Genomic DNA, 24,479 nt, shown 5'->3' with positions numbered 1-24,479 from the left:
AAGTATTTTTTGGTGGGTTTATTGAAGAGTTTCTGTGTGTATCTGATGATAGTTGATGGGATTGAGTCTGCAAAGTTTGTTGATCCTCTCCTGTAGCTTAACGGTCAAAAAATCTTTAAAAAAGTTTCCAGCCATAATACAAGTCCTCTTCACCCAAAAATAAAAATTTGCTGAAAGTTTACTCACCCTCAGGACATCCAGGATGTAGATGAGTTTGTTTCTTCCTCGGGAAAGGTTTGGAGAAATTTTTCCAGCCATAATACAAGTCCTCTTTCCATAATATTGCTTTATCCAATGTGGATTATTGTGATGTTTTTATCAACTGTTTGGACTCTCATTCTGACGGCACCCATTCACTGCAGAGGATCCATTGATGAGGAAGTGATGTAAATTTTCTTCTAAATCTGTTACAATTGTTGCAATGTCCTCTCTGGTAGGAGTCCCCTGGCCCAGATGGAAAAGGAGGGAGAGGAGGGAGCACGTGATGAAGATGAAGAAGATGGAGACAGAGATGGAGCAGGTCTTTGAGATGAAGGTCAAAGAAAAGAAGCAAGACTCTGAGGCAGAGGTGTGTATGCGAGGATGCTTGTGTTTGGTTTCTAGTTCCAAATTTTTTTTATTTTTTTTTTATTAGCATTTGATCCCGTTGCTCTCCATATTTGTCATGGATAATATCACAAATACTTAACTAAAAATCCTTGGGTATCTTTGATGCAGTTTTTTGAAGCGGCGTCACGAACAGATGAAGAAGAATCTAGAAGCTCAGTATAAAGAGCTTGAGGAGAAGAGGCGCCAGGTTTGAGAGGAAAAAAGCCAACTGTGGTATGACCCAGCAACACATCCTGGAGCGCAGAAACTTGATGGCATCAAAGTGAGACTCTCGCTGTTCTTCAGCTCAATTCTTCAGTGTCTTTCTCTTAAAATAGGCCTTTTCTGTAACTCTCTGCATTATTCAGTCCCTAAAAATAATGCAGCCTAGCAAAACATATTTTTAAATAAGGAACTGCACTCGTGCACAGAAGTAGAGAGTGACTGTCCCATTTGCTGCTTACACATTGATTAATCTGCATTCAGAATTAAGTTTTAGCCTGAAGTAAAGTTTTAGTATGTTAAAATAAATAAGACTAATTTAGTTATTTTAAGTGCATTTGTATTTGCACTTTTTTTACATTAACATTTGAAATTTTCAATTTGATAATGCATGATTAAATAAATATATAAGAGATAATGTAAATATATTCTCTGTGGTTTTGTTTTGAACTTAATTTTTAGTTATGCTTTTTTAATTAGTATGTTATACATGCAGTACCTTTCAAAACTTTGTGATCTAGTTTTTTTTTTTTCCCCTCCAGGATGATATCCCCCCCCCCCCAAAAAAAAAAAAAAAAATCTGACCTTAAACTTGTGAATAGTAGTGTATATTATTGCAGTCAGTATACATAACAAGCAGTGGCATAAAAAGAAAATATCAATCATTAAAAATTTAAATAGAGGACAGAGGAAAAATATTAAAATTTACAGTAAACCAGAAACTAACAATTTATTTTAATCAATTTCTTCACTAATGTTTTTGTCTTTTTTTTTCTCAGGACAATAGAAAAGAACAAGAAAAAAGGAAACATCTTTTAAAGATATCATGAAGCTCAATTCTTTATAAAACCAGAAATTCCTTGAATCTCTTTAGATGCTCTGATGCTTTATGACCCCATAAGAAACACATGCTGGAGTGCTACATCACAGTTTACTGCACATTCCATTTCAACATGAATGAAAGGAATGAAATGTAGGATATTTTTTATAGTCACATCGACACAACGATAATCAGTCGCCCTCTTCTTGGTTGACTATGATATATTGCACCACATGCCAGTATTTTCAAGTGTATGTTCCCCACCTTTCGATTAAAGTGAATATATTGACCTTTGAAACTTTAAATTGTGGTTATTACAAACAATACTTCATAATTTCTGACAGTACAGACAGACATTTTCAGCTCTGCTGTCCACATTCATTTACATTTACATTTACATTTAGTCATTTAGCAGACGCTTTTATCCAAAGCGACTTACAAATGAGGACAATGGAAGCAATCAAAAAACAACAAAAGAGCAATGATATATCTCAGTTAGCCTAAACACAGTATACGTAGCAAGGACTTTTAAATAATATAATAAATAAAAGAAAATAAATAAACAAGAACACAGATAGACTAGAAAAAGAATAGAGTAAGCTAGTGTTAGAGGGTCTTTTTTTATAATTGTATACTAAATGACAGGCCAAGAAAATAGATAGAATACAAAAAGATTAAAAAGGTAGTTCATTTTTTTTTTTTTTTTTTTTTTTTAATAATAGAATTAGAATCAGTGAGTGAAAAAGTTAGAGGGTCAAATAAAGATGGGATAGATGTGTTTTTATAAGCCGATTCTTACAGATGGCTAAGGCCCTCAGCTGCTCGTGAATTGAGTTGGGTCAGGTCATTCCACCAGGAGGGAACATTTAATTTAAAAAGTCCTTAAAAGTGCCTTTGTGCTTCACTTGGAGAGGGAGACACTCACATTCACACATCTTAGTGGTTATGATCGTCTCGTGGTAGGTTCGTATGGCCTGTGATGGAGAATCAGACAGACAGTGAGCAGAAACAAGTGCAACGACTTCCTCCAGAGCGAAGCTGTCATGGTTGTGCCCATCAAGCTCTGGCCCCCACCAACACAAGAGAGAGTGTGTCTGAAGGGATAATTACGTATGTGGGCTCATGGTACGTGGCACCGTGCTGTTGTGAATGATAAATGAAGACAAAATAAGTACGAAGGGTCACAGCAAAAAAGAACAAAGAAAGAAACACAACCACACCCGCAACAAACAGACGCAATTTGTCCCATATTTGCACCAGCGTAAATGTATGACAAGGAACCGTTTTCCATGTGTTTTAAACCCTTTTGCTGCTGTGTCAGTAGATAATTGTGTCCCTGGGTACATGCCATAGCGCGCGGCTTATACCACACTGCAGGCTTATTCAGATTACCTCCAATCGTTCATTTTGATCTGGACCGTGAGCATGCATATTACACATGACATTGACCAAAATAGCCGTATAGGGCATGCCTGCTCACGAACCAATATCTAGCTACTTAAAATTGCAGACATTTTTGGGCACTTTGTTCGCCTTCATGTTTTAATTAGCTCTTTTTGTTTAGTCCGTGTGAACCGATTATGTTAGGCATGTCTGGTCAATCTATTCCTAACTGATCTGCGACCAGTTTTGTTCCATTTTAAAGTTTGGGCCTTTGAATTTTTTAGTGTTTATGGCTGGGTTCCGTCCGATCAGGCTTGGTGACTCCATCTTTTAACTTGAGTGAGTTCAGTAAGATCGTAAAAAGATGGTAGTTTTAAGCCATACTCACACCAGATTACCCCTTATAATAAACTCCCTTACAATTCTAAATGTTAACTGAGGTGGAAGCGCTCATGTGTTTTCTTTCGGATAGTTTAGATTTATAATATGCAGGCTCTCAGGTATAACACATTGCCTAAACCAGCGTAATAGACAAGCCAAACGTGCAACAAACTGATCTCAATGCCCCGGCCCAATAAAGAGCTCCCCGTATGCCTCGAGATCAAAACACTGTTATATATTTTGAAGGTTAGTCATTATCCACAGTTTTGAACACTCTGTTCTTCTTTCCTGACTGTGGATCACTAAAACACACAACGAATGCTCTGGAAGTATGTTTAGTTTAAGGTTTTAGGAGAACAGCTATTCCTGGGACCCAGCAATAATAGACTTAGAAACCGCTACATGGCCCCGAGACATGTTTGTTTTCTTAGCCATGTTATATATGTATCGGTTTCAATTTCCGAATTGTTCTTTCTTCACATGGTATCAATTCATCTGTTATTATTTCGGGCACTGTACATAATGTAGAAATTATCGTCTGCCTTCAACCCCAGCTTCCACTCCACAATTATGTTTGACCATGCGTGCATTTCCCCAAAACGGCTTAGTTCTCATATAAGACAGAAGAAAGTCAAATAAGTTATTGGTGTTTGTAGACCATTTTGGGAGAGCACATCGCTTGCGCAGATGGTGAACACCAATTGTAGAATCCTTGGGGGACAGGTGCCGGGGACACTGAGCGACAAACGCACCTCAGACAGACAGGCGGTGTCGCGAACTTAATTAACACGAAGAAGACACAAGCTGTTACAACAGGCAGCAACATTCATTTACATGAAGGTTAGTAAATGACACGTGTAATGAAACAGTTTTGAACTTAGGATGTGCTGATTTCATTCTGACTCGGATTGACGCCCAATGTGCATACATGTACTTTGTTACTGCTCTTCGTGTTGAAATAAAACATCTTAATCCAGCTCTTCAATATCCTAATCACTTTTTTCTTACACTTATTAAACATGAGAGTGTTATTGCTGATTAATGGGTTCTGTTGTTCTTTTTCTTATCAGTACTTGATCTGAAATCACGTCGAGACACCAGGTTATCTCTGCATTTCAAATTTTTTGATTTGGTTCAATTTCTGCAAAATGAGAAGAGTTTTAGGGTGCTTTCACATTTCTAGTTCGGTTCATTAGATTATGGCCAGGGACAAAACCAGCTCCGCAGCAGGGTCGTCTCTCCATCGGTGTGTGGTCCCTCTGTGTTTTATTATGAGACAAGGAGCACTTTTGCTCCTATGTTGGATTATTCCGCACGTACATTCCTAACAATTCTAAAAGCGCAGTTTAGGAAATACGTCCAGGCCAATGAGTTGATTGTGGATGTTGTCATGTGACTGCATTTTTGGTTCGTTTTCAACTGGTCGGACGCAAAGCCAATCAGTGTGGTGTGAAAAGGAACCAAAAAAGCTGTGTATAATTGTTTGCCTTGGTTCGGCCAAATAACCGAACTAGAGATGTGACAGCACCCTTTAGTTTGAGGTTTTATTGGCCTACCTACTCTTTCTGTATTAAAGAGGAAATCAAATATAAGCCTTCCTCTGGTGTTATATAACTTTTTTTTTTTTTTTTTTGTGTAATTTTCATATTCCAGTATCCTTGTAAGTTCACATTGTTTTATTTAGTTATTTTTTTAGTCGTGGCCTAGTGGTTAGATATTTTATTTTTTTTTGGAAAAAACCCCCCTCCTAAAACCCCCCCCCTAAGGTTTGTTGGGTTCGAGTCTCGGGCCGGCAATCCACACTGAGGGCCCTTGGCAAGGCACCAACCCCCACGCTCCCCGGGCGCCGCATCATACAGAAAAATGGTAATAATTTATTGCATATTGCATTGTTTAAAAATTGACTGGGACAGTATACAGTAGTTGTCACATGTTGGTGATACAAACTGCATGAAGACGAAGGAGATCAACTAAAAGTCCTTTAATCATATTAATCCAGGAGAACATGCACAGAAACCAACTCAACAGATGGACGAAAACTAAAGCCTGAGACACACTGCATGATTTTCGGCTATCCCAGACAAAATATTGGCATCGTGAAACAATCGTGGCGATTTCTGTGATCGTGGCTCCAAATCTGTGGTCCTATGTCATACAGTGAGAGAGGTTCAAAGATGGCTGTTGTCACAGTCTTGCGACCAAAGATAGCCTACAATAATTTTCTGTCAGTGTCAGAAATTCAACATGTTCATCGCACATTGTGTTTGCAGTTATAACCCACGTTTACTGACCAACCAGTAAAAATGCCACATGAGATCAACGCAACATAACGCTAAAACATAAAACGGCTTACCTCAAGCTCTTATTTCTTCCATTTTCTCTGCTCCCACTTTTTTTCAGCACACATAAAAACTACAACTGTCAAAGTGTGATTCATTATGCTCTTTTTGTTTACCACTAGTGCATGCTAGTGACATTTAATTCTTCTATAGAAACATGCGTCATAGCCTACGAGTCAATAAGTGTCATCATCGTACAGTCTACATGCAAGTTTATTAGATCAGTATCACACAGTGTGACCAGCAATGATCATATAGGATTACTAAAATCATGCAGTGTGTAGAAGGCTTAAGGGAGAACTGAGGACTTATTAAGCATGAACCAAACAAAGGGAACAAATGAGATTATTAACAAACAACAGGTGAACCGAATGTTATAATCAGGCAACTCAGGAAAACTAGGTCACAATGGAGAGAACAGAAAACAAGGCATACATGTAACAATCATTCACCCAAAAATGAACAATCTGACCCCTCAGCCAAATTATATTTGACCAATCTATGTTATCTTTCTCATATAATACCAAATACATCCAACAAATCTAATTACCCTCTGCCAAATGTGTGTTCACCCTGAAATACCAAATACATTCATCAAATTTCATGACGCTCTTGATGATGCTTTTGTGTTTGGAATGGCATGGGGGCGAATGCATCTAATTTCCTTCTAGTATAATGCACACAGTGTGGCTGTTTTTTTGTTTTTTTCAAGTCACTGTAGTGAAAGAGGAACTGAAAGCAAAATATGACTAGTGAAGGTCAGAAGCACGTGTGGGATGACGGCTGATACTGATGGACTTTCTTTTTGTGTGGGTGAATTCAACCCAAAATCTCCCTCCTCAAATTCCACCCATAAAGGGATATTCCCTTCACAGAAGAGTCTCTATAAAGGCTGATAGCCTGGACAGTGAGCCACACAGCAGCAAGTCCAGCTTGAGTGCTTCACCTCAAACAGACCCTCTGTACATCCAGCCAGTCTAGTATAACAGAACAGCCAGAATGACCGCCTCTCGCTTCATCATTTTCTCCGCAGTGGTGGTGCTTCTGTGCGCAGTTAGCCTCAGTGAAGGTAAGATGGAGGAGAAAAATAAATGAATGTATTGAAAACCAATATTTATCGTTTTTTTTTAACAATAAATTATGTAAAACATTAAGTTATAATCTGTGTAACGTACAGTCTAATTGTATACTATTTTAACAAAAACTTGACTGTGTATTCTTTAATCTAGGTTTGCGTATTGGGCCACAAAGATGCTGTTTCACCTTTTCGGACCGTCCTGTGCCAACCAAAAGAGTGACTGAATACAGCATGACAAGCCAGCAGTGCCCCCAGGAAGCCGTTCTGTAAGTGTAACAACAATATATCTCTGTTTTTGTGTATGTGAGAGAAAAATTACAATAGTATTATTATTATCATTTTTAAAATGAGCATATTATTATTATTTTTAATAATATTAAAAAATATTTTTAATTATTTTTATATCCCTTATTTTTATATATTTAATATCTTAAAAAATAATAATAATAGTAATTGTTATTATATTTATTATAATTATTTGTTTTATTATTTTTATTTATTATATTAATAATCATTGATATTATTATGTTTAAACTGGTTTGAACCAATTTGACCAACAGAGCAAGTTACTTTGTGTTTGATGGTATTGAATTTCTCTGAATACAGGTTCAAGACTGTGAAGGGTCATTACGTGTGTGCCAGACCCACTGACTATCTGTGTAAATTCCTCACCAATACAAACAAAAGATGTAACAAAGTAACCCACTCTAACTAATCATCATATTGACCTGCGTCTTTCAACTTCTGAACCATTTTGGAGGCACTGGACAAGTGTGGAGTCTGAGCAAAACTTAAAGAAAAAAAAACCTGACAAATGCATTGTCACTTACTGATCAGCATATTGAAGCTATATGGTTAAACAATCCAGAATGTATGATGTTTGAATTGTTTCTCTTTTTAACTCGTCTGTCATTTGTCTTACTAATGCATTTCTAAAGAGAGTGTTTTGTACTGGAAAATAAAGTATTGCAGATTACAGCTCAAAGAATAAACTACTTTATAGAAAAACACAAAATATTTTTGTAATGTGTCATTAAAGGCAACATATTATGATGAAGATCTGTTTATGTAAGTTTATGCTAATGTAAACCTCCTCACAATAAAGACTTTCTGAGTCTCTATTTGGCTTTTCACACTTGTTCATTTGTACAAAAATAATCCTGTGTTATCTTTTGCCATGATTCACGCTGTACACACTTACAGAGATGGTAAGGTTTCGAGATTTCTGTACATATGAAAACATTCGTATTTGCATGCAAGAGGCTGTTAACATGCAACCTGCTGAAACTTTGTCTCTGGAAATGTTGCCACATATATCCGCTTTGTTGTCCTACAGGTGGTGTAAGATATTTTAGAAAAAGTTATAAAAATTAGTCTACTCCCTGAAAGGTTTAACTAAAATAACTATCCAAACATATCGCGCATCTGATCTAGTAATCTAGTATCTGATCTATAAAAGTAGAGGCGGGGTGCTGTCATATTAGCCAATCAAAAGGCCTTTTGAGGAGCTTTATGCCTGTCAATCAATTATATATGGGAAGCCAGAAACAGAGAGATTAGAAGTGTGATAGTTTGTTGCGTGTGAAATACTCATGTCATCTGTCACCATCAACGTTTTAACCGTCATAGAAGGTGGAATAAAATAAAAAGACCAAAAGACAAAAAAAAAAAAAAAACAGCTTTACATCGCAGGACGGAGCTGAGCACTTTAAAGGTGGGGTGAGCGATTTCTGGTAGCCAGAGTTGACATTTGAAACCACCAATAATAAACACGCCCCTACCCCAAAAGGGTCTCACCCCTATTTTGATAGCTCTGCCCCACACATACGTACGTAACCCAGGCAACGATTAGTATTGTGAAACAAAGTAAAACCAATGTTACACTGTGTCTGCAGTGGATGTGGCACGACACAACAAATCCCCAAAAGAAAACTCCTGCTCTGTTCTATTCATGATGTATTGACACAAATTTCAAATGATTTTCAATGGAGGCTTTGTCGCGTCCAGTATACTAGACAGACTTTAGCTGTTGTGGCGCAGACACGGTGTTACTCACCTATCAAGAAGAAACAAAGCAACCTCAGAGTCCAATCTCTGGCCTTCCGCTCCTTGAGTTCTGTCCTTGCTAATGCCCGTCCTGTGCACTGAACCCTACTTCTTGCTTTATTGCCTTAAGCCTTCTTTTGTTCCGCAGACGTTTTCCTCTTTTGTTTTTTATCTGCCATCTCTATCTTTCTGTCGTTGTTCAGCTTTGCTAATGCCCGTCCTGTGCACTGAATGCGCTCTGCTCCACATCATGAGTAGACACGCCCCTTACTGCTGATTGGCTACAAGTTTGTTTTGCCAGTCGGCCCGAATCAGTTTTCTAAAGCGTTTGTGAAAAATCGCTTACCCCACCTTTAACACGCGATGTGATTTAGCTTGACCTTGATAGGTAAACATACGGTTACGCCTGGCAGCGTAGAAAGAAGGAGTAAGAAGAGTTTCTACAGCAAAAATAAATCATACAAAGACAAAAATAGATTAATCACTGTTTCATATTTATCTGCTTCCCCCTGACACTGAAGCTAAACAGCACGTTTAAGAATAATGAGGCAAACATTGTTTCCTTAATAGTTGCGAAAACAACTCGTAATTCTAGCAAAAGATTTTTTTTTCCCAGACTGTACATAATTAATAACGCAGTTCTTTTTAAACATTGCGCTGTTAAACCAGATGGAAAGTTCTGGAAACAGTTTATGACCTTATGAGTCTGACGTACAGTAGAGTAAGTGGTGTTTTCAACCACATACTGTAGGATTGTGGTCATGTATACTGCTGTTGAACTTGAAAGGTGTCATCTTCAAATATAACATGGCTTAGTTCTCTTTTCTGCCCACAATACACGTCATGTTGGTAAAAGGAAGTGATGCTGTCCATTTTAGATCTAGATACTGTATGCATGTACAGTACTGTAGCTGTCTGTGTAATTTAACCATGTAGAGGTAGCAGTCAAAACCTGGCATATAGAATTAAGCTAATTAGAACCAACAAAACAACATTAAAAACTTATTCAGAACAAATAACCATAAAACCTAACACAACAAAAAAAAATAAATTTCAGACCAAAGACCCTTAAAAGGTTAGTTCACACAAAAATTTAAATTAGACTGTGTTGTACTCACCCTCGAGGCATCCTAGGTGTGTATGACTTTCTTCTTTCAGACAAATCCAGTCGGAGTTATATTAAAAATGGTCCAGGCTATTCCAAGCTCTATCATTGCAGTCAGCGGGTGTTGCAGTTGAACAGTCCACAAGTCGTCAAATAAAGTGTGCGCATTCATAATAAATGTTCCTCACACCACTCCGGGGGGTGAATAAAGGCCTTCTGTAGTGAATCCATCCGTTTTTGTAAGAAAAGTATCTATATTTCAAATGTAATAAGCACTTTTCTCTCACTTCCGTTATCTGTCATAAGTGGATCTGTTCCCGGCGGATGACGCAGTATGTATGCACAGCGCGCGCGCCTTTGAGATATGCTTGTCTCATGAGTTTGTTTATAGGAGCAAAGAAGTAAAGTTTCCTTACTTTAGGAAAGGAATACCAGTCTCCTCTTGGTTTATATGGAAATCCTTCAACATTTTTCTTTGCAAATCCTCGGTTTGTACTTCTAATTCATGACCGGCATCACGCAAAGCCAACATCTTATGTCATCCACCGGAACTAGGCCTGTCGCAATAATCAATATATCAACTTATGTACATGACAAGGTACCTAATATTCTGATACATAATTTCCATGATCTAAATATTCTTCAAAATTAAGGAAGTGTGTAGGCCTCTTGCATTTTTGGGGGATTATGCTGTTACATTACAATTATATATTCAGTGGCATAAAAATTATAATAATATTGCTTATCACAATTATTTCTACAAAAATGCATGGATTCACTTGTGACAGGCCTAGCCGGAACGGCTTCCACGTATGACAGATAACGTAAAAGTGATTATTACCTTTGAAATATGGATATTTTTCTTACAAAAATGCATGGATTCACTACAGGAGGCCTTTATTCACCCCCCCAGAGCCATGTGAGGCACGGATTTTTATGGATGTGCGCACTTTATTTGACGACTTGTCGACTGTTCAACTGCAACACCCGCTGACTGCAATGATAGAGCTTGGAATAGCCTGGACCATTTTTAATATAACTCAGACTAGATTTTCATATATACCTAGGAATATAGAAAAAAAGGCGCTTTTAGTCTTCAGTGATGCAAGAAACGTACCTAGGATGCCTCGAGGGTGAGTAAAACACAAGCTAATTTTCATTTTTGGGTGAACTAACCTTTTAAGTGTTCTTTAAATTTCTCTAACATCCTTATATTACCATATGAATGTATTTACATCTAATTGTATTCTATTGTTTACGTTACAATTACAAAACCGATGTACAGAGTGATATAGGCTACTGTACTTGCACATTACATTCTAATTTTAGTGAATGCATTTAATGCTGCAGAGACAATAAAAAAATGTAACTGAATTTTGGTTTCTTAAATTTATTTGTAATGGATTTTAGTAATTTTTCACAATATTTAGTTTAATATCAAACTATAGTTGGTCTAACAGTTGTAAACTCACATAAAACTGACCTGGAGACTTTAGTTAAAGTTTTATATAGGCTGGTTGTGGATATTCGGTTATAGCTTGTACAAATAAAACGCCTTTGCCCTTCACGCTGGAGTGGATTTCAGCTTTCTGGAGGGGAAAAAAAAGGAAGCAAGATTAATGTGTCTGGTAGATGTATGTGGTTTGGGGAAGTATGATGCGTGAGAAACACTGTTTCTTCTTGCCTGACCTCTAGTGGTGTCTTATTTATTTATGTATTTTTGTTTAAATTGTCTTAATGTGACTAAATTCACTAAAGGCAAATGTGTTTTCAACAACACATTTCCCTCTTCATATAAATACGAAAAATGCTGATAAATAATATAAAAATAAAATTAAGTATCTATGGTTTTGATTTTACAGAACAGGGGTCCTACTGGAAACTGTCTGCAGTCTTCTACTGCCACCTACTGATAAATATGGATAGGTCTGATAGGTTTTCATTGGAAAACTACAAAAAAAAAAAAAAAAAAAAAAAAAAAAAAAAAAAAAAAAAAAACCCTAGGGTAAGGGTTTCGGTTTTATTGTTTAATTGTGAGTAAGAGTAAGGTTTAGGTGTTTTGGTGAAACTCTGATATGATCATGAAGATCTTCTCATTTAGTGTTGACCGGCACATTGTACTCTATTAAAATAAAGACATTAACAATTTATTTATTTTTTTACTGGTGTTTTGAATGCCGCACTTCATTGCATTGTTGTTACCAGAAATGTCTGTAAAAGTAATGGATAATGTCCTGACAGAAAACACTGTATGATAGGCTAAGTATTAATTTTTCTTAAAAGGACATTCACGTTATTCTGAACACAATAGCTCTGAGATCTTCAAGCTCTATAAAACTTCTGCAGATTCTTTCTGTCATTGTGAAGAAACATCTTGAAGAATGAGAAGCCTGCTGTGTGTGCTGTTCTGCTCTAAGCAGACGATTTTACAAGGTGAGGCCTTTCATTTTGAATAAAGACAAAATATATTGTATTCAGACAATTTATGGCAGGTTTAGTTTTATTTGTTGCATTTGCACAGGTTTGGATAATATTGCTTTTATACCCGTTCTCTCCTAAAACAGTTTTTTTAATATCATCAACAGCTGATAACTTCGAAATTCCAGCAAAAAAATTGTCAGTGCTGTGAAGACACATTCACATTTCCATGTCCCTGGCAATGTGTAAGTATTTAAACTCTGAAATATAGAAATGTGCTCTTTTATAGATGAATTCGAATAGATGAGTTTATTTTGGCATTTTCATATCTGATGGAGGTTGAAGAGCTCTAATGCGATCAAATAGCTTTAATGCACCAGCTTCATACTATCAGAAGAGCTGTGCAGAGGTGGACAAAGTACACAAATCTACTACTTTAGTAAAAGTACAGATACTGCTGGTCTTAAATTTCTCCATGACAAGTAAAAGTTGTAAAGACAGATTTTTATTTGAGTAAAAGTACAGAAATATACTTGCTTTTAAAAGTACTTAAGTACCAAAAGTCAATTTACTTTTTTATGTCGACAGAATGCTTTATTATTCTTCTGTTATTGTTGTATGTAATACTTGCAATACCTTATGCTTCTGAAGCTTTAATGCATTACCCCTACAGACTTGTGGTATCTTTGGAATAAAGAGCTTTTAGAATGTTAAAAACCTATAGATGTGGAACAAGTGAGTTGACAATAAACAATTTCATTTAACACCCCTACCCACCTCCACAAAAGCAGGATGGTAGTGATCTCACACAGCTCTGGCAGTGTGTGCACACATCTACATGTAGCCATTCAGCAACATTTGAACCAAGTAGACAGTCAAATTAAAACCCAGCAACACAACTGTAGCTGTAAAACTTTACAACAGCAACACAGCTTTAACAAAAAAGCAAAACAGCAAGATTTATTTGACATCAAAACAAAAATTTCATAAATGGTCTCTAATCGCTTTCACTGTACTTTGATGTCATGCACAGAACGGGCTGTGCAGTATTGCTTTAAGTCAGACACCTATTGTTTTTTGTTAGGAAACAATTTTACATTTTTTTTTATTATTTTCATTTAACACAATATTGTGTCTAATATACACCACAATATTAACTTATTAGTGAATTGTAGTAAATAAATATCACATTTGCAACTGGTCAGTGTTAAAAAAATGCTGGGAAAACATTTCACATAATCCTACAAGAGTGATGATTACTTATAAGCTGTCTAAAAAAAAGAAAGAAAAAAGCCACGTTTAAGAGAAGAAAAATCACCCATTGACTTTTAAAGCTGCTACATAGTAATGACTTTCTCCTTTGAGGACGTTGATAGAAATGTTGTGGAGTGAAAAAAACAGTATTTGTCTTTCAGATGTAGTGAAGTTTAAATGGATATTCCACCCCAAAATGAAAATTTTGTCATTAATTACTTACCCCCATGTCGTTCCAAACCCGTAAAAGCTTTGTTCGTTTTCAGAACACAATTTAAGATATTTTGGATGAAAACCGGGAGGCTTGTGACTGTCCCATAGACTGCCAAGTTACACTGTCATGGTCCAGAAAAGTATAAAAGACACCGTCAGAATAGTAAATCTTCCATCAGTGATTCAAACATAACGTTATGAAGCGACAAGAATACTTTTTGTAAGCAAAGAAAACAAAAATAATTGAAATATTTATTGAGAATTTTTGTTTTTTTATATTATATTATTGTCAGACCAGAGACACGGAGAGCTTCAATAGTAGATTGAGTAATGTTTATTAACAAAACAAAGATTCAAACAGGAGATAAACCGTATGCCACATAGACGTGACGAAGAGACCACTGGCATGTGTAGGTAATTGATGACGAGGGACAGGTGAGGGAGTGTGAAGGATTATGGGTAATGGAGTCCATGGGGAAAATACAGGAGAAACAGGCAGGGGAATAGATGGGAACATACATTTAAATTGTACATACATTTACAAATGGTACATTTCCCCCTATTTCCTCTACTCTCCTCCTCTCCTCTTCTAGTGAAATATTTCATTTATTTAATTTTTTTTTTATATTTCCTTAATTTTTATTGAAAATAAATGTCTTTCTGATCTCAGATGTGATGGGGAAAAAAAAGAAGAATGAGTCAGGCAAAAGGAGGATTCAAACTCTGGTTGATCAGGTCAACACACTGAGACATGCACTTTACGCCCTACGGCACTGAGCCTGTTGCATGACGTGCATCTTTAGTAATGTTTATACCAACCAGACATTGGTGGGCAGATCTAGTGTAAACAGTGTTGGGCTATTTGCACTTAGTGTCAATAGACACTTCTAAATTTTTTCTTCCCCTCATTTGGGCCCGTGCCCATAATGCCCACTGGATAATCCGGCCCAGGTCTGATATTATTCAGAATACAACAAATTTATCTCTAGAATGCATTGAAATCACTCCAAAATAGATGTAGACAACTCACACACCCGCATTAGGAGCTGGACATCTTTGCGTGCCTATTTCGCCTTTTGCTTCGCAGTACTGGAGACGAGCTTCATGAAATGGTTAAAGAATTATATAGGCTATTTGTGGATATTCGGCTACAGTTTGTACAAATAAAACGCCTTTCAGCTTGTACAAATAAAACGCCTTCAACCTTTCACACTGGAGTGGTTTTTAGCTTTTTCGGGGGAAAGGAAGCAAGATTAATGTGTCTGGTAGATGCATGTGGTTTTGGGAAGTCTGATGCATGAGATGTTTCTTCTCGCCTGACCTCTGGTGGTGGATTTTTATTTTGCTAATTGTCTAAATGTGACTAAATTCACTAAAGGCAAATGTGTTTTCAGCAACACATTTCCCTCGAAAAATGCTGATCAATAATATAAGAACAAAATTAAGTAGGCTATATATGGTTAGTAGCTTTTGAAATTACAGTACGGTGGTCCTACCCAGATACTGTCCACAGTCTGATAAAATAGGTTTTCATTGGGAAACTACAGTTAACTAAAAAATAAAATAAAAATAAGGCCAGGGTTTCGGTTTATTTGTGAATAAGGGTAAGGTTTAGCACCTAAGTTTTGGTTTTGATGAATATATGATTGTGTGCATTATAGCATCAAGGCATCAGTGTGTGTGGAGGGGGTGTGAGTGTGTGTGTTGCTGTGTATTCATTGATCTCATATCCACTATTGCTGTTTCTCACTTAAACCAATGAAAAATTTATTGACAGGCTATGGTTGCATTAAAGACATAAATGAAATCATATTAATAATATTCAATTATTTTACATCAATGTTCATAAAACTTTAACATTATAATTTGTAGTATTTTACCTTTGAAATGTGTGCACAAATTTCACAACCTGTCATCCAACTAATTCATGAGATTCCTGCTGATATCTTTCAAGACCTGATGTCCATTGTAATGGTCATTAAAAAAAATAATAATGTATTCTGTAGCTCTGAAAGGTCTTCAAATAATGTTGAATATCATCACTTGATACTCTTAATTTTATAATAGTTTGAATTTGATGAGGCTACCATGAACATTAATCTGCATATAAAAGGTAAAAATTGGGCTTCCTCCTCTTATAGTTGGTTAGTCATGTCTGTCTTTTGTGATGCCTGTAGCTCAATCAGATTAAGTTAGAAGTCATATCTTTATTGTGATTCATATTGTAAATTCAAATCTTGTACTATTTCCAATGTGTATAGAATATTTTTTACAGAATAATTTATGTTATTGGTTTAGTTGTTTTAATAAAATATCAATGATAAAATTACCATAATGTAGTAGTTTTTTATCCGCTATTGCAATCAGGTATATTAAATTTTATTCAAGTGTGTGTGTGTGTGTGTGTGTGTGTGTGTGTGTGTGTGTGTGTGTGTGTGTGTGTTATTATTATGAAGAAACAAAGCATTTGTTTTAAACACCTCAATCAGACTATGATGAATTTTCTAAATATGACTAAAAACAAATCTGTTTTATCAACTCATTTCACTACTCATGTAAACACTAAAATACTATATGCTTGGTGTTAATAAAATTAGCAAAATTAAATATTAATAGTATATAGCTTTTGATTTACTTTTGATATACAGTATGTCCTTCCTGGTACTGTCCTGCCAGCAAGGCACTGGAACCCCAATTGCTCCCCAGGTGCTGCCGCAAAAATGGCTGCCTGGTGTGTGTTTTCTACTCACTGCTGTGTGTGTGCACTTCCGAGAATGGGACACCATACTTAGCTACATATCATGTCATTTTTGCTTTCATTTTCACTTGCTGATTCAAGAAATGTACCAAAGTGACTGAGAAAAACTGTAATATATGAGATATAGTTGAACTGATTAATACTATAATACTTTTAAATACCAGATCTGTAAAGCATTCAAATATAAACTAAAAAAAGGCAATGTGAATATAATAAAGTGTAGAGGAAATAGAATTTGATTATTTTCTATATTGCTGATTCTAAATTAGACTGATTGGGGGGGAAAGGGACACTGAAATAAATGAAATGAAAATGTTAAGTACTATTTCATTCATGTTTTTGTAACTGTGTAACAGAAAGCTCTACGGAACTTCTGTTTGATTTATTGCATCAGTGTGAAGAAAGATCATTGATCAAAGAATGAGAAGCATGATGCTGTTTCAGGTGAGGACTCTTTTTATTAAATAAGACTTATTTTCAGATTATTTAATAAGTCTTAGTTTTACTTGTTGCAATTTAGTGTTGCACTTGGTGATTTGAAAATATAGATAGATATCAATGTACATGAGATTCTTTCATACCTATATTTATGTATATTTTCATCTGTGTTGTATTCTTTAATAATTGCACTGTCCATGGAGTGGACCTGACTCACATTTCACTGCTGGTTATATATGCTCTATAATCGTGTATGTGATGAATAAAAATCTTGAATCTAGAATCTTGAAGTTCATCACCCAGTAAATCCACACTATCTCTAATACTACTTCAGAGCAGTCCAAAGGCCCACAGTCACTTCTAGGTATGAAATGTTTGCTTGCCATTTGACACAGACAAATTTCATTTTAGTCTGACTGGAAATAAGATATTATAGTAGATCACAACATTTTTGTCTTAGTGTCACTAACTGCAAATACAATTGCCCATTTGCCCATTTCCTGTCATTACATTTCCATATTTTAATTCTGTGAATCAGTTTAACTGGTGGCTGAATTATTCTCACTTCTCTATTAGACCAATAAGTGTCACTAGAAACAAGAAGTGGTTTTGTTTTCTTAGAGCAGGGGTTCTCGTCTTGTTTCTGGGTGGTCCTACTTAAGTTTAGTGCTTTAATTAAACACACCTGAACCAGTTAATCAAGGTCTTTGGGTTCACTTATGAGCAAAGGGATCAAGGTTAAGCACCTTGACCCCTTGACAAAATTATTATCATTTAGTAATGTTTTAATCCTCTACTGAATGCATGTTCTACAGTATTCTGCATTTTATTATTATTATTTTTTTATATATTTATTTGGTGTTGGTACTATACAATTTTCTAATAAAGAAGAAGCAAAGCATTTTTTTTTTTATATCAGTGAGACTAACGTGAATTGTCTAAATCTGACTGAACTATCTAAAGACTAATCTGCTTTAGCAACACAATTTCTCTTCTCATTTGATTACTAAAATACTATATACTTGATATTAATAGAATTAGATATTAAATATCTATTGTATTGTGTCCTTCCTAGTACTGTCCTGCAGTCATACTGTATACTGAAATCTAGTAGTGGAAGTTTTCAGTCTGATAGACTTTCAATGAGAAAAATCAAAGATGAAACTACACTAGGCTACATTAGATATTATGCAAAGATTTCAAAAAGTATTAGACTATAATAAAAACCATCCTAAAAAAAATTTGTCCACTGCAATGGTAAGATTACAATTTACATTGAACTGGTTGCTATATGATTGCAGTCTAAAACAAAAATGAAGAAAGAAAAAATATGTACAAGAAGTTTCTTAGAAACTCAAGTTGTCTTGTGAGTTCTAAAAAGGACCCTGCAGATCTGCAGATGGATCTTTAGAAATTTTGAGAGACAGAAAAAGGTGAATTATTGTTTAAAAAAAAAATTATGTGACATGTAGGTTAAGTATGGTAACCAACCCATATTTGGAATTTGTCCTCTGCACTTACAGCAGTGAGTAGTGAACACACACACACACACACACACATACACACTGTGGACACACACACGGAGAAGTGGGCAGCCATTTTTGCTCAAGGCTGTGGGTAATGAGGGTGGAATTGCACCCACAACTCTCTAACCATTAGATCACAACTGCCCCTTTTAGTCTGACTGAAAATAACAATTTAAAGTGAACGTTTAACTCCCAAGTAAATCACACAGTTGTTGGAAATAATACTGTAGGTGTGTGTTAATATAGGGTCATTTTTCAAAGCAGAATCTCCACATATTGTCTTTTCAGATTGTATTATTGTCATATGAGCATAATTTGCAAGTGATTTTTTGTTTCTGGCACAGAAGGTTAATGCGCAGTGTTTTTTGTGTAGATGGTCTCATGTTTAATAAAGTAACATAGTGGTCCTGATTTACAAAGAGGCACCAGATAGACTTTGTTAGACTATCAGAGATAGAAGTTAGAGGACAATTGCTTCACATCCTCACTGAGAGCTAAGCACCCCTAAAGTTTAATAACAGTGAGCTAGTGCTAACTGCAATAAAACACACCTGAACCAGGTGTGCATCTGATATTTGGTTATAGCACATTTCAGATTTGATTATAAAATCATCACATTTAGCATGACAGACAGGCCTGAAAAAAAGGAAGTTGTGTGTTGTTCCCCTGATGCACATTTTCATTGAATTTAAAAGAAAAGTACCTTGCACTTTCTTGTGTGAGTGGCAAAGCAGAAACAAAGAAGAGCTAAAAACAACTCTCATTCTACAATGTTGATACTCAGAAATGGATTTACATGAATGTCTTTATGAGGAATATGACTCCTACTATGTATATAAGAAGGTGTTCGGACGTTGTTCTAAGCACAACAGCTCTGAGATCTTCAAGCTCTACAGAACTTCTACAGATTCTTTCTGTCATTGTGAAGAAACATCTTGAAGAATGAGAAGCTTGATGTGTGTGCCGTTCCTGGTGCTCTTCTGCTCTGTGCAGATGACTTCAAGCAGTGAGCACTCTTGCATTTTAAATTAAGACAAAATGTATCTTTTTCAGAATATTTATGGAAGGTTTAGTTCCATTTGTTGTATTAGGTAATTTAAAAATAACAATATAACAGCTTGAAATCTTTTTGAAAACCTTTTTCTTTCTTTCATTTTTTTGAATGAATAATGATTTGTGATATTTTGCATATCTTCATATTTCAGCTCTCGAAGCAATTGATGCACAATCAAACTGCTGTTTAGAGTTAAGTAGTGTGAAGATTCCTCTAAAGAAAGTGGTGTCTTACTACTGGACCACCAGATGCAAACACGCTATTGTGTGAGTGTCATTTTAAATTATTTCATTTTCAAACTCTAACGTGAACCTCAATGAGACACTCTTCTGAAGTCTTTGACTTAAATCATGTTTTTGTGTTTTTCCTTTAGGTTTAAGATGATTTCAGGGAGAGAGTACTGTGTAGCTCCAGAGACGACCTGGGTGAAACACCATGTTGATAAAGTGGACAAAAGAACAGCCACTGCAGCTGCTGCTGCATAAACCTCTCCTACAGCAAAGACTCAGAGCTTCACAATCTAAAAGAAGCTACACTGTTTCTATTTGATCTCTGCATTTCATATTGTAAATTTGACCACTATTTCTGATGTGTATATGAATATATAATTGACAACATAATGTATATAAATGGATCAACTTGTTTTTACAACTGTTTAAATAAAATATAAATGATAAATTTATCATAATGTAGTGATGTTTTTTTCCTTTCATGTATTTTTGTATTTAGTCTTTTTATTTAAATTGTATTTAAACGTATTTTATTTTTATTTAAAAGTCAGTATTAAATGTAGATGTGTGATATAAAAACATATAGTAAATAAATATAAAAAATAAAAAATCGAATATCGAATAAATAAATTAATTAATATAAAAAGTAATATTCACAGATTTTAAATTTATTCCATTGTTACACAAAGTTCTTCTTCTAGACAACAGAGACACTTAAGCAAATCCTCGCAACATATAATATTAGATGACTGCAAATGTTTTTAAAAAAGACATTTACACATTTTCTTGGGTGAAAAATGTGTTTGTGTACTGTGTTTATTCAGAGTCACCTCTTCATAAATAAATCATTTTATTGCAATCTGATATGGATCATATGCATGCAAAGTGAAAAAAATAGTTTTGTTACTCTGAGGCAATTGAAGTTTCATGTTGAGTGCTTAAAATGTATCCTTAATTGTGAGATTAGCAAGGCCGATCTTGACAAAAATGTACTTTACAGAGCTATACAATATACAGAGATGCAAATGTGACACAATACAAAAAAGCAGTGAACATTAGGAAAAGTTATGAATGTGATAAAATGCTGAGGGGGTCATTTGAAAACCACACATACTGTATATGACGTAACATCATTTATTTCATTCACAATAAATCTGCTTCCTTCTTTTTTCTCAGTGCAGCATGTAAAAACTGGGTAAAACGTTTGTTTTCAGATTATTAAAGTCTATAGACTTTATATGGTTCTTTATCTCATTAGTTCTCATAGTTTCATATGCTCGTCTCTGCAACCACGTTGTTACAGAACACTAGACCATAGAAATGAAAGAGGAAATTATCTCCATAAACATTGTCCCTATGAGGAATTTTTCTAAGCTCAAAGGAGCTGCAATTTTTATTTTCCAAGGAGGAAGAGACCAGCCACCTAAACGTCTGTGATGGCATTATGCTTTTGGAGGGGTTTTAGGTGGGACTGGATGATGACATCTGGCTGGTGATGCCCTGGGGAAGCTCCTGCTGGACATCAGCTTTGCTCTGTGGGCCAGCAGAGGAAGTTGGAGGTTGGAAATGGATCCCGCCGTCAGCGTCCAGTCCCATTCACCATCCGTCACTGGCTCCTCCTTGGCCACTCATCAGTGGGACTCCACTTCAGTCTAATATGTCCTTCAGTGTCACCAGGTCTCTCAGTCTATTGGACGTCAATGGGCCTCATCATCTCCCAGCGTCACCTCAGTCGGTCCTTCTCAAGGTTCCACCTTGGCACCTCCCTCCATCAGTTTCACCATGGATCGCCTCCCTCATGGTCATCTCCTGGGTCACTATGGGTGTCGTCTATGTTGTGGTTGTGTTTGCTTGTCTGCCTTTGTTTGGTTTTACCTGTGGATATTATTAAAGTCTATTTTGGATCTATTTCCTCTTTGCCATCTCTTCTGTGCTTGTGACAATAGTGGTGTTACTGTCTTATTTGTGATAAGATCATAGTTTTGTGCTGTGGAGGATTACGTTTAAATAGTGTTTCTCTTTTAAAAGTAGAGGTGAACTGTATGTATGTATTTCCAGAGATATAATTCTCACATTTATGAGGAGAAATGCAAAATAGAAAATTGAAAGAAACTGATATATAGACAAAAATACTAATATTTATTTCTGAGATAATGCAGTATGGGAAAGTCCAGTGTTGCATTTGTGAAATATTCAGAGTAAGACAACTTGAAGGGAGAAAGAACTGGGTTCTTTCTCATTACACTGACGAGAAATAGGCTACAGAAGTAAAAAGAAGAAATGAAACCGTTCAAATCTGCCACATACCATAATGTTGATCCTCAGAAGTGTACTTGGATCACATTTCATACTCAGTAGGCTACATAATGAGAAAAGTTATTTTGTGCATGAAATATTTTCTCTGAATAGCCTTTGCTCCTGAAATCCGAAAGATAGTTCACCCAAAGTTGAAACTTTTGTGATTATTCACTCACCTTCATGTTATTCAAAACCTTGAAACACAAAAATTAAAATTAATTGCAAAATGTTCAAGATCCTCTTTTCTTATAATTTTAGGGAATTGTCACCATGGCTGTAAAGTAAGAATGTAGCTAGTGCACAGAGTTGAGGCCCACTGTCCTCAAGCGAAAAATGACGTGGAGTGGCTGGATTTAACGAGGGGAAAGGCAGCACTTTTAAAATACGGTACTTAGTTTTTAATAGCTATATTTCTCCACAAAGTCTCTGCAAGTACACTAGACGAGTGCCCAAATTATATTTACATGGTATACGCTATGAAGCCCAGTAGAGCACAGCGTTAGGAGCCTGTCGGAGGTCATAGCCTGGTGTATTTACGTGAAATGCACTGAGATATATTAGCTCAAATACAATTTTAGCACATTGAACAAAAACCTTCGAATAAAGAGGAAGAGGTTTCAGAGAGGCAAAGCGTTATTATAGCCTACTTAGAAAAGGCTACATCACTGGTATAGAGAATCAGCACAGGGGATTTCTTTCAACACAAAAACTATTTCACCATCTCTATATAATGGACTGCTGGCAGTTCACCGTATACTCTTACTATCTCTGTTCTCTGTCTTTGTGGTGTATCATACCTGGAGAATGAAGACCTTCATGAAGACTTCATTACTGTTTCTGACGCTATGCTGTGCTCTGCAGGTTAATACCTTAGTTGGTGAGTAACCTGTGCTTCTGTAAATTTTTTTCTCTTTAATGTTTAAAGTGTTAGGCTCCAAATTCGGTTTTCTGCAAAGGAGACTTTATTTAAACAATCTAATACTTTTTTTTTTTTGGTTATCTATTTCTGAAAATATTGGATAACCATTATTTTTTTCAGGTCCTGCTGGAATTGAAAGTGCGAACAGTAACTGCTGCTTTGATGTAAAAAACATCAAAATACCTCTGCAGCGGCTGGAGTATTATTACAGGACAAGTGACATTTGCCCTCTCAGACACATTGTGTGAGTATTTTCTCGATATGTTTAGATGTACTTATTGTTAGTAATATTTAGTTATTTCTTAACATTTGTGTTGTTTTAATGCTTTTTATCTGTAATGTGCTCTAGATTTGTAACAGCTCCTGAGGATCCTAGGACTCCGAAGAAACAATTCTGTATGGACCCTGACTATAAGTGGGTCCAGAGGGCCATTAAATACTTAGACAAGAAACATGCTAGAAATTAAAAAAAATGAAACTTTCTACAAAAATAAATTTTCTACATTTACAAACACACCCACACACACATTCGCATACATGAGTAAAACTTGTTTTTACTATTGTAATGTGTATCATTCAAATGTGTTGATCTCATCATTATCAATAATATTAGGACAATAGGCTACTGATCTGATGTAAATTTTAAATTAGCCGTATTATTATAACCAATAGAGAATATTGTATACAGAAGCTGTCATATGTTTGGAATTAGTTTTAGTGTCATCTACCTTTTTATTTCAATATTAACTTTACAATTTACTTCATTTTAGGATACTTGCCAATTTTATCAGATTCTGTCAAGTAGCAGTTAGTGTAACTAATATGTACTTCAAATATTTTAATAAAAAACATTTAATTGAAAAATGTCTTAGATTTATTTCTTTCCACTGATGCACAATGTTGTCTCTTAAGTAAACTACTTAAAAAGCAACCCACAGATATCAAGTCAAGTTACCTTTATTTATACAGCACTTTATACAACACAGACTGTCAACGCAGCTTTACAGTGTTAAACAAAAAATTGAGATTCAGTGATGCAAACAAAATTACTGTAAGTTGTGCTGTAAAGCAGCTTTAAAAAGAAATAAACAGTCATTATTCAGCTGAAATCAGATCATTGTTGATTTTATTTCAGTTCAATAACTGTGTAAGATCCATCAATTATAGAATGAGTTTAATTTATCTGTAAAGCAGATCTGGAGAAAACAGTGACGTCATCATCCAGCTCAGTTCAGTTCAGTAGTATGTCAATAGCTAAATATCAAGTGTCTAAGCGAGGCAAAATGTGACAGTGGCAAGGGAACCCAAACAAAATCGGTGACAGAAATGAAAAAAAAAAAAAACTTTGTGAGAAACCAGGCTCAGTCCGGGGGCCAGTCCTCCTCTGGCCAGATGAACCAACACGTTGT

The 24,479-nt window shown here is 35.6% G+C and overlaps 2 protein-coding genes across 2 annotated transcripts; both read left to right on the top strand.

The window, feature by feature from the left end:
- The first annotated feature begins 6,616 nt into the window (after positions 1-6,616).
- Positions 6,617-7,526, top strand: LOC109048994 (C-C motif chemokine 2-like). Its single transcript, XM_019066660.2, has 3 exons — positions 6,617-6,802; positions 6,963-7,077; positions 7,418-7,526. Exons 1-3 carry the CDS (start codon positions 6,733-6,735, stop codon positions 7,524-7,526), a joined length of 294 nt encoding a protein of 97 aa, XP_018922205.2. The 5' UTR covers positions 6,617-6,732.
- An 11,902-nt stretch (positions 7,527-19,428) lies between these two features.
- LOC122135568 (monocyte chemotactic protein 1B-like) lies at positions 19,429-20,305 on the top strand. Its single transcript, XM_042715188.1, has 3 exons — positions 19,429-19,575; positions 19,775-19,889; positions 19,997-20,305. The coding sequence occupies exons 1-3, from the start codon at positions 19,512-19,514 to the stop codon at positions 20,106-20,108; spliced, it is 291 nt and encodes a 96-aa protein (XP_042571122.1). The 5' UTR covers positions 19,429-19,511; the 3' UTR covers positions 20,109-20,305.
- The last annotated feature ends 4,174 nt before the right edge of the window (positions 20,306-24,479 follow it).

The sequence above is a fragment of the Cyprinus carpio genome, chromosome A25, assembly GCF_018340385.1.
Source record: "Cyprinus carpio isolate SPL01 chromosome A25, ASM1834038v1, whole genome shotgun sequence".
In the NCBI taxonomy this organism is placed as follows: Eukaryota; Metazoa; Chordata; class Actinopteri; order Cypriniformes; family Cyprinidae; genus Cyprinus; species Cyprinus carpio.
This window is presented reverse-complemented; position numbering and strand designations above follow the sequence as displayed.

Coding starts and splice junctions, on each gene's coding strand:
- LOC109048994 (XM_019066660.2), top strand. CDS start 6,733: ATGACCGCCTCTCGCTTCATCATTTTCTCCGCAGTGGTGGTGCTTCTG. Junction 6,803..6,962: donor CGCAGTTAGCCTCAGTGAAG/GTAAGATGGAGG, acceptor TCTTTAATCTAG/GTTTGCGTATTGGGCCACAA. Junction 7,078..7,417: donor TGCCCCCAGGAAGCCGTTCT/GTAAGTGTAACA, acceptor CTCTGAATACAG/GTTCAAGACTGTGAAGGGTC.
- LOC122135568 (XM_042715188.1), top strand. CDS start 19,512: ATGAGAAGCTTGATGTGTGTGCCGTTCCTGGTGCTCTTCTGCTCTGTG. Junction 19,576..19,774: donor TGTGCAGATGACTTCAAGCA/GTGAGCACTCTT, acceptor TTCATATTTCAG/CTCTCGAAGCAATTGATGCA. Junction 19,890..19,996: donor AGATGCAAACACGCTATTGT/GTGAGTGTCATT, acceptor TTTTTCCTTTAG/GTTTAAGATGATTTCAGGGA.